This window comes from Grammomys surdaster, unplaced genomic scaffold (assembly GCF_004785775.1).
Source record: "Grammomys surdaster isolate TR1022 unplaced genomic scaffold, NIH_TR_1.0 214, whole genome shotgun sequence".
Lineage (NCBI taxonomy): Eukaryota > Metazoa > Chordata > Mammalia > Rodentia > Muridae > Grammomys > Grammomys surdaster.
The window spans coordinates 3,517,074-3,527,488 of NW_021604659.1; the positions used below are offsets into that span (position 1 = coordinate 3,517,074).

Genomic DNA, 10,415 nt, shown 5'->3' on the forward strand with positions numbered 1-10,415 from the left:
TTTTTTTTTTTTTTTTTTTTTGGTTTTTCGAGACAGGGTTTCTCTGTGTAGCCCTGGCTGTCCTGGAACTCACTCTGTAGACCAGGCTGGCCTCGAACTCAGAAATCCACCTGCCTCTGCCTCCCAAGTGCTGGGATTAAAGGCGTGCGCCACCACCGCCCGGCCCTAGAACCACTTCTTAAGGTATGGGATTCCAGTCCATTTTCATCCAGCTGTGAAGCACTGGACTTAATGTTTATCAGACTACCATTTATTCCTTTTGATCCTTCAACCTACTGAAGACAAGGACATTGGTGGGTTCAAAGACAAATGACTTTAAGTCAGTCTAAGAACAAGACACTGTGATAAAGACTGCGCCAGGCTGGGTTCTCTAACTGTGATCAATTTAGAGGGAAGGAAAAGTGTAGTATTGTACACCTCTAATCCCAGGAATTGGGAGACAGAGGCAAGTGAGTCTCTGTGAGTTCAAAGTTCTGTGTGTTCATCTACACAGAGTTCCATGAAAGCTGCTAGGACTACAAAGAAAGACCCTGTCTCAAAAACAAATGAACAAAATTTAGAGGGAGAGTTTGAAACAATACTGGCATTTCACAAAATGAAGACAAGCATAGGGTGCACACTTATAATTCCAGCACTTGGGAGACTGAGGTCACTGGGTGTTTTCAGCTCACTTACTAGAGCTAACAGAACCAAATTTAGTTATTGGGCAGGCCAGGAATGGGGTGTCATTTAGTACAAATGACCCCCTCCCTACCGTCTGTCCCACTGAGGGGAAGCCTTTTAGGAGGTAGCATTCATAGACAGGGAACCAACACATACATGGCTCATATGATATCTGGCCCAGGGATTTTGAAGAAGCTTGATTTGATGCCAGGATATTTAGTTTACACCACACGAACCAAAATAGCCATGGAAGCCTCATAGCCATAGTCATAATTTCTCTTCTCCTTGCTGTAACCAAATACCTAACAAGAGGCAAATTGATGGGAAAATCCGTTTGTCTGAGCTCACAGTGTGCGGGCACAGTCCATCGTGGTAGCAGGAGCCTGAGGCAGCTGTCACTGCTCAGGAAGTGACAGAGATAAAAACCAGGATGCAGAGAGAGATGAAAGCCGGTGCTCACCTTACTTTCTCCTTAGACTCTGTCTGAGTTCCCTGACCATGGGATGTTCTGACTCACCCCTCTTTTCCAGAATTTTGAATTGGTTGCTAGCCTGGTCTAGAGCAAGCACCCAATCAAGAGTGGATAGAGTTAATACCAATGATTACTATCAGGACCAATCAATATGTGTTCTGCTCAGCAATGTAACCCTCTATTGCTTAATAAGCTTTGATGTTTCCTCTAAGTTTTTAAGATAAAGACATTGATTCTTTAATTCCAGCATTCAGAATGAGAAGGGGGCAGGGGGACCATAAGCCCCAGACTAGCCTGTGCTACTACATAGGAAGCTCAACCCTGTATCAAAAACAAGTTGTTGTTTTTTAACCTACGGATTTCCACAAGACACACTTTTATTGTTTAAAGTGAAATATGTAAACATGTGGGTTTTTTTTTTTTTTTGCAGTTTAGAGGAAGGCAGGCAGGCTCTACTTTTGTTTTGATTAATATTTTTGTTCTTTTAAAAAATTCATATTTTGAAGCAGAGTCTTACATAGCTCAGCCCATGAGTAGCCTAGGGTGACTTTGGACTCCTGATCCTCTTGCTTCCACTTCCTAAGTGCTGGGATTACAGATGTGCACCATCAACTTACCTGGTACTGGGTAACGAACCAGAACTTCATACGTGCAAGGCAAGCTCTCTAACAGCTGAGCCAAGAACTAAGATCCCAGCCTAGGAAGGATACATTTTGAATTTATCTTTCACAAATCAAGTCTCCAAGATGGTTTTGCATTTTGTGGTTATTTATTGTTGTTTTTCAGTTTTATTTACTTACTTTATTATTATTATTATTATTATTATTATTATTATTATTATTATTCAGATGGTGTTTTCTCATGCAGCCTTGACTGACTGGGAACTTAATGGCCTCAAATTTACAACAGTCCGTCTGCCTCTGCCTCCCAAGGGTTAGAATTGTACCTGACCCTGGAGTGTTTTGTTTTAAAGCGGTACTTGTTTTTTTCTTGGCATTCCGAGTGCAATGCTCCAGTGAGGAGGTAAGCAACAGGGCTTAACTGTAAATGATAGCGATGGGGGTCTGGGGTCAGGTAAACAAAACGTTGATGATGCTGCTGTCAACAGCTTCCCTTTAAACTTTTTTTTGATTATTTATTTATTTATTTATTACAAGTACACTGTAGCTGTCTCCAGACACCCATATGAGGGCATCAGATCTCATTGCCCTCATTGCAGATGGTTGTGAGCCACCATGTGATTGCTGGGATTTGAACTCATGACCTCCAGAAGAGCAGTCAGTGCTCTTAACCGCTGAGCCATCTCACCAGGCCCAGCAGCTTCCTTTTTAAAATTCAGTGTCTTTATTTTTTCCCTCTTCATACAGTGGTTTGAGTTGGAAAAGCACATGGGGAATGCCATCTGAGTACCAAGTAGAGGAATGTATCCATGCCTGTCTCCATAGTCAGTGCCTCCCTTTGGCCTTCAGCTGTGTCTAATGAAGCTGTCTCTTTGGCATGTATGTCCTAACCTGTGGGCTGGCTCAAACAGAGAACTCCACTTGTACTTATTTCAGGAACATATGATTTTATCTTAGGGACCTGAATGCAGCTCATAGTATCACCCACACTCCCTCTGCATAAACTGCACATTCTTTCTCTCCGTTGTTAATCCTGCTCCCAGGGTGGGTGGCAGCTTCTCAAGGCTGTGCGGGAATTACAGGCCACTTTGTTTGGACAATCGCCTGAGAAGCCTGGCACCATTGATTTGCATCAGTGCCTCTGGAATAGCCTTTTGCCATCTCCTTAAAGATACTATCTAAGCTGTGAAATTCATTAAATAGCCCCAGAAATGGATCAGGTTATTTAACACAACATCCCTAATGGCGCAATATCTCAGCTGTCCACACTGATAGCGGACATTGTCTTGGATAGCGTTATCAGCCCAGGACACCCGCTATGAATATTGATCCTGGGCTTGTTACAGCCATCACTTGCCATCAGGACAGGTCAGAGTTGGAACCCACCTAGCATCAAAGCAATTTAAAGACAGCACTCAAATGGAATTTTAATGCCCAGGCTGGGGGAAGGGGAGAAAAGAAAGAAAGAAAGAAAAAAAAAAGACAACAACCAAATCAACTTCATGCACAGAGGGAAGATGGCTTGCCCGATGTGAACACACATATTGTAGAGAAATATCCAGGATAACACACGTGTCAGAACGTTAGTTAGTCAAGCACTTCCCCCCCCCCCCCCGCCCCCCAAGGGAGGTTTCATTGCCTTATGGTCCGTACAAAACAAGTAACCAAGAAAAAAAAAAAAAAGACTCCCTTAAGCTTCCTGCTTCCACTCCCCTATCAGCAGAAGGATGTGCCCTGGTCTTTGGGCGTCTGCCTGTGGGCTGAGTGAGTGAGGTAGTGTTGATGGAGACACATCGATGCTTCTCCCTTCTCATTTATTACCCAGAGCCAAGCACTAAGCAGGAATCCTGGAGGCTCACACTGTGGTGAACACACGTAAGAGAAATGGTGAGAAGATGAAGAGAGAATTTAAAATCAGCCACAAGAAGGCCTGCCTACAGATCTGCAGGCTACAGAACTTGGTCTCTCTGTTCTTCTCTCCAGTTGGTTACTGTCTCCTTTTTGTCCCTTTTCTGTGTTTAGCACCATAGACTTGAAAGGAAAGATGAATCCTAGGAGAGAAAACACTTTATATAATGTAAACAACAACAAAGAAATACAATGCAGGTGCAAAAAAATAATCCCGGTTCTGTGTCATCGTCGCTGGGGAGGAGGGTTCTGTTCCTCTGCTTTGGGATGTGGGTATCCCCTGGAACGCTACTCCCCATTCCTATGAAATGACTCAATGTGTCTTCCAGAGAAAAGGGTGAGACAAGGAACCATGGAAAAACACAACCTTTTATTGATTCCTGAATGAGTGACCCTAGGCAGATCTTTCCCAGGTATCCTAAAAACCTAATTGCGCGCGCGCGCGCGCGCGTGTGTGTGTGTGTGTAAAAAGGTAAAAAGGAATTGGGGTCAGTAAGGGAGGAGAGAGAAAGAAAACGGAAGACTTAAGAAAAATGTGGGAACTAGGTGAGAAACGGTTATCCAAACAGAAAACAAAGTATGTGCATTCCAGAAGGAGCTGTGATTTACAGGCATTGTCCCTTGGGCGGACCTCTGGGTTGTCTTTTCCCTGAGTTTCACCGGGCGCATATTCCTTTGGCGGGGTGGGGGGTGGGGCGCTTGGGAGGGGTTGTGGTGGGCTTAGTCTGGGCACTTCCTTCCCTTCGCTTTAAAAGCGCAATCCGTCTTTACTTTAGGACTGGAGCTGGTTTGAATTTCGGCTAGGCTTTAAAGTCGGCAGGGAATATGGTGGCCACCTCTAGGAGGGACTGAAAGGTTTGAATGAGAAAAGCTACAAGGAGCAAGCCCCCGAGGACACTTCTTTAATAACAGATTGGATTAGCAGCTCCCAGCACTTTAGTGAGGAAGGAGTCCCCTCCTCTTCCTACTTCTTACCTGCGCAGACAATATTAATTGTCAAGACATTGTCTGGGAACCGCATGGGGCAAAGAAGAAAGGAGCGGCGCGGTCCAAGGTGGCTTCGGGCAGAGGGGCTAACGCTTCAGAATTTGTCGCTGAAATGAATGCCTAAAACTGATAGCTGTGACAAAAAAATAAAAAGAAAGAAAGAAAGAAAGAAAGAAAGAAAGAAAGAAAGAAAGAAAGAAAGAAAGATTACCATGGATGTGGCTAGTGCAGGCTTTCCCTCACCGCTGATGCCAGCTGTCCTCCCTGGAGACTTGGGGGGCAGATGGGGCCGTTTTAATCGTCTCTCTTCTCTGATCTTAAATTCAAACCACTGGGCATCTTTTAACCTTTTCCTTCTTGCGTCTGGGAAAGGACAGGGGCCAGAAACCCAGAGAGTCAATTTCTGATGTTAATGGTGGAATCTGTGACTGTGAAGAAGTCCTGATGAGCAACGAAAACGGTACTCTGGGTCACTCAAAGGAGGGATATCCACCTTTAGCCAAATCACTTAGCCCTAAGTCTTCAGCCCTCTGGGCTGGTGTATTTCCTATAAAACCATTTTGACTTCTGGCCCTGCTGGTCTTCTGAGTGGAAAGACTCCCCAAGAAGAATTTTTTTTTAACCTATATATCTCTAGCCATCAGGGTGAATTGAAAAGCCCTGGCCCAGTCCAGACTCTTGTCATCCGCAATGCCACCGCTCATCTTTGAACCTCAGTTTTTCTTCTCTTTGAACCCCAGACTGTGGTTCCAGGCCACGCCCACCTCACGGTTGGGGGGGGGGATGCTTAGAAAATCAAAAGAGAGTGAGAAAGCCCCAGGGCTTTATAAACTGTAAATGCTCAGAGGCTTTAAAATTTCTAAGTAATTGTGCCCGAAGCCGTTACTGTGGTTCAGGGATGGGGCATGAGATGCACCACCATGCATCATTGCCAAGCGATCAGGCCTGGCCTTTGTGGCACCTCCAGGTCAAAGGCAGATAGCAAGTACCCCAAGAGAAATAAGTAAAGTTCAGTTAGGTGAATGTGTGTGCAGATGGGGTACAGAGGATGGAAGTCTCCCTCACGCCCTTCACAAGTCTCCGCAGCATGGGAGGACGTTCACGCAGCATGCTACCGTGACCCCACGAACCGGGAGCGCGCATTGGCGTGCCAGGGTCCCTCTAGTCCAGGCCAGCTGTCTTCCTCCCGCACTGGGGGGGGGGGGGGGGGGGGGCCCCCGCTGCCCAGGATACTCCCGTGGCGGCTACAAGCACTCCCTGCAAGTGGAAGGGGTCTGGCCAGCGCAAGTGCCAATCCTCAAGCAGCCCCCCGCTGCTCTCCTCCCGCCCCGCCTCCTTGCCCCCCTCTCCAGCTTCACTTGGCCGGGAAATTCCAGTTCGTGGCTGGAGAGCTGTAGCCTAACCACTGCTGAAGATAAGGCTGAGCGCATCCATCCGGGACCCCGCACGGCTGGCCTCCGGCCCGCGGGAGGCGGGCATGCTGGCATGGCAGGACGGCGGGGCCAAGGCGGCCCCATCTCACCACAAGATCTCCTTCTCCGTCCTGGACATCTTGGATCCGCAGAAATTCACGCGAGCTGCCCTCCCGCCGGTTCGTCTCGCTGCCCTGGAAGCCAAGAAAAGTTTAGAGGAGGTGGAAGCAGGAGAAGATGCCTGCTCGGGGAATCCAATCGGGTCACAGGAGACCCCTGGTAAGAATGTGAGGCTGTTTTAAGCCTAAGATGGTGTGTGTGTGTGTGTGTGTGTGTGTGTGTGTGTGTGTGTGTGTTAGTAGTAGTAGTAGTAGTGGCCAAGTAGCCTGGGAACTAGAGAAGGTGCACCCGCGCAGGTGCGAAATGAAATGAAGCATCCCTCCTTGGAAGAGGAAGAGGTATGTGCTTCTTTCCTAAACACTTGCTCAGCGGATGAGCGCCAGAACTCTGACTGGCTCACATAAAGTTCAGCTCAGGCTCACGGACCTAACGGAAATGTATTGTGCTCTCCACGTGCTAGAACCTGGGCGAGGAGCTGGGATAAAGGTTATGAAAACGCCTTCCAAGTATATAGTGTCATTAACACCACTCCCATTTTATGTATGGGGCAACCGAGGCTAGGGCTTTCCCCGGATTAGGTGCTTATTTTCAACCACTCTGAAACACCTTCAGAGCCCATGCCCTCTCCTTTCCCGGACCCAACAGGCGACTGGGGGGTCAATAGCAAGCTTTTGGTGCTCTCTTCTAGACCTTTCCCTCTTATCCCTGAAGTTGGTAGACACCAAAGGAAAGGTTCCAAAAAGTTTGTGGCTGGAAGAGCTTAAGACAGCAGGATTCACCTTGAGTGGGAAATGGGCATGGGGTTGATTATTTGGGGAGACGCCTAAGGTTTAGGGACTCAGGTCCCAGGGGAGGCTGTATGCAGCACAGTCCCCCTCCTCCTCCTTTCTAAGTTTGGAGGTGATTGTCTGGGGCCCCGGGAAGCCTCTGGTGGCCTGGCTTGGGTCCCGGCCGCGGGCCTGGATTAATTGTTTGAATGGTCTCTCTGTGGGGCCGCGCTCCCCACCCCCTAACTCCTTGATCGATATTCTATTACTGGCGCCTGCATATCTCCTGCCCGCAGCTTGCAGGTACTGACTTCAAACCCCCTTTCCCTGTCTGATCCTAATATTGTTCGATTAAAACTTACCTTTAATAGATGACATCTATCGATCAGGCCCCGGACAAATCTGAAACTCTATTAACACGACTGGAGAGAGAAGATGGGAAAGGGGGAATTTCTCTTTTTTGGGGGATGGGGGTTTAATAACTTCTTTTTTAATTGCTAGGAGTTGCACACCAACATAGGATTCTAGGGACTAGGGAGATTCAATAGTAAACGCACTTGGCATTCCCTATCTTAATGCACAGCAGACTTTGCTCTTCCCGGCTTGATAAAGTCACTAAACTTTCTTGATAAGGGGTGCCATCCAACATGTACTTCCTGTGTGCTTACTTAATGGCAGATTTGTGAAGGGCAAGAGGACACAGTACTCCTGAATCTGCTCTCTAGAGTTTGTGGTTTCATAACCGAAGTGGGCAAAGTGGGCAGAGGGGAGGAACTGGGAGTTGGACCAAAGGCAAATCTGAGTGCTCTGAGGGAGGACAAGGTTGGGGGGGGGGGTGCCGCTGGGTAGAGTTGTTCTAGTCACCATCTCCTTCTCTTTAAGATGCGGTGGGCCAAGGCACTGACCCCGCGTCTTCGGTGGAGGGCTCCGAGGCGGAAGAGGAGGAGGAAGCTGAGGATGCGGGACGCGCCCAGCGACCAGAGCGCTGGCAAGGTGTCCACGCGGGCTTACCAGAGGCTGGGGCAGTGGCGGTGGGAACGGAGGAGAGCAGCACGGACGGCCTCCCGGCGTCCCCCGGCTCTCCCGGTTCCCCGCGGCCCCGACGACGGCGAGCGGAGTCCAGCTGCGCCAAGCCACGGCGCGCGCGCACTGCCTTCACCTATGAGCAGTTGGTGGCCCTAGAGAACAAGTTTCGAGCCACGCGCTACCTGTCGGTGTGCGAGCGCCTGAACCTAGCGCTGTCGCTCAGCCTCACCGAGACGCAGGTCAAAATTTGGTTCCAAAACCGCAGGACCAAGTGGAAGAAGCAGAACCCAGGGGCCGACGGCGCCGTGCAGGCGGGAGGCAGTGCGCCTCAGCCTGGGACACCCGGCGCGGTGGCAGGGGGCAGTGGTGGTGCCACTGGGAGTAGCCCTGGCCCACCGGTTCCTAGCACTCTGCCCTTTCAGACTTTCCCCACCTATCCTGCGACCAACGTCCTCTTCCCTGCCGCCTCCTTCCCGCTGACGACCGCCGCCACCGGGAATCCCTTCACTCCTTTCCTTGGGCCCTCCTACTTGACCCCTTTCTATGCTCCACACCTATGAATCCGGTACTGCTGCTCAGTCAGAATTCACGAGTGATCAGTATGGTGACACGGGTCCCCGCTTCACAGAGGGGCGCTGACCGCCCCCTCCTGGTGTGCTGGTGTCTGTGTGCCCCTTCCCTCTAGCTGCTGGTGATGCCACCAGAGGGCGAGGAGAATCCACCTGCTGGACTACAACCACACAAGCCACTGAGAGGTCGAGAAGGTGTCCAGACCAGGCTGTTTTAAAAACTTCAGCTTCTGGACCTCATTCTTCGCTTTCATTTACTGCGAGGGCTCTGTTTTTAAAGTGTCTGGGTATTCAGTACCAGGCTAATAAGGGTTCCCAGGATGGAGACCGGAGGGAGCCAAGATGCCCTGGGCACCAGTTGCTAGCACCAAGGACTTAATCTTTAAAGGTTGCAGTACATACAAAGAGGAAGAAACTTCCTGGCGGTGGAAGTGGCTCAACACAGCACTCCCAAATCCTGAACAAAGCTGGCTCAAGAGGAACCCAAAGCAGATGCAGCTGTTGAGTGGACTGGTTTCAGCATTTCTAGATCCTCTTTTGAGAGTCAGACTTGAGCCAGTTACTGAAGTTAACTACGTAGCTTGTTCTTCAGAAAGCCACGACTTTTTTTTGGTGCAGACTCCATTTGTGCCCCGAAGTTGTTCAGCGCTGTACCTAGACTAACCCGGACTCAACTCTGTTGCCTCACAAGTTTTGAGAACAGCTTAGACAGACCACAGCAGTGCCCTAAATGCACAGAAAGGACAGTAAAGGGAGCGATGACCCAAAGGCTATCTTGAAGTCTGTGTGTGAGCCTCTGTAATGTGCAGTGCTGGTGCTCATCTGTCGGTCTTGCCACACCTTCACGGACTTTAAACTGACAAGCTATAGCAAAGCAAGTTCCAGCAGCAGGCATTGCACTCAGGCATTTGACAATGTTTCTGCAAGCACAAACACAATGTATTTAGATAACCTGAGATTCTGATTTGAAAACAATCTTGTTCTAAATAGATTTCTGCCCCCCCCCACCTTCGTGATGGGGAAGAAGTAAAAGTTGTAAGGGGCCTGGAAAGAAATACTTGCCAAGTGTAAGGAGTTATTGTGGAGGCCAAAACCTTGTTGGGAATGGGCTCAAGGGTACATGTGTTCTAACTGCTGCTTTTTCTGTTAAAACAAAGCAAAGGTACTCTGTAAAGTCTCCTCCCCGCCCTCTCCAGTTTATTTTGAAATACTCACCAGTTTTCTGTGTTATTTGGTCTTGTAGCCACACACCTCAGAGACCCAGATGACCCCATCTACCCTATTTTGTGTTTCATCCTTACTTTTTTAGTAGTTTGATGACAACCAATGCCAAAATGAATAATGTATTTCTTACTATTATTCCTCGACAGCCTGTACCATTAAAAATTAAACATGCCTGGCAATGGTGGTGGACACCTTTTATCCCAGCACTCGGGAGGCAGAGGCAGGTGGATCTTGTGAATTTGAGGCCAGCCTGGTCTACATAGCTGGTTTTAGGACATCAAGGGCTACACAAAAAAACTCTGTCTCAAAAAACAAACAAACAAAAAAACCAAACCAAACAAAAAATTAAACCTAATCATCAACATCTTGAAGTTAAACATATACATTGGAATTATGAACATTATAATCTTGAAATAATTCACTTTATTATGAGAAATGATAGGAAAGTATCTGTCCTCCACCTTAAATGAAGCTTTCATGTTCTGGGGCTGTAAGATTTCAGAGTATGAATTACATCATTATATAACCGATAATTAGATTCTTTTTCTTCTATTCTGAAGAATAATTTCTCCTAACATTGTATTGTAACTTCTCAAAGGACAGCTGGTGCCTCATGAGATTAGACATGCAGTCACTACAGGAGGAGC

At 48.1% G+C, this 10,415-nt stretch overlaps 1 protein-coding gene and 1 long non-coding RNA gene across 2 annotated transcripts; one reads left to right on the forward strand and one right to left on the reverse strand.

Annotated features, from left to right (window-relative positions):
* Positions 1–3,552: 3,552 nt before the first annotated feature.
* LOC114625279 lies at positions 3,553–4,831 on the reverse strand. The gene is made up of 2 exons (XR_003712045.1): positions 4,639–4,831; positions 3,553–3,806 (listed from the first exon to the last, which is right to left on the reverse strand). It is a non-coding gene; the product is annotated as an uncharacterized LOC114625279 (long non-coding RNA).
* A 1,296-nt stretch (positions 4,832–6,127) lies between these two features.
* Positions 6,128–8,535, forward strand: Nkx1-2 (NK1 homeobox 2). The gene is made up of 2 exons (XM_028772560.1): positions 6,128–6,341; positions 7,832–8,535. The coding sequence occupies exons 1-2, from the start codon at positions 6,128–6,130 to the stop codon at positions 8,533–8,535; spliced, it is 918 nt and encodes a 305-aa protein (XP_028628393.1).
* Positions 8,536–10,415: the final 1,880 nt, after the last annotated feature.

Coding starts and splice junctions, on each gene's coding strand:
- Nkx1-2 (XM_028772560.1), top strand. CDS start 6,128: ATGCTGGCATGGCAGGACGGCGGGGCCAAGGCGGCCCCATCTCACCAC. Junction 6,342..7,831: donor CGGGTCACAGGAGACCCCTG/GTAAGAATGTGA, acceptor CTTCTCTTTAAG/ATGCGGTGGGCCAAGGCACT.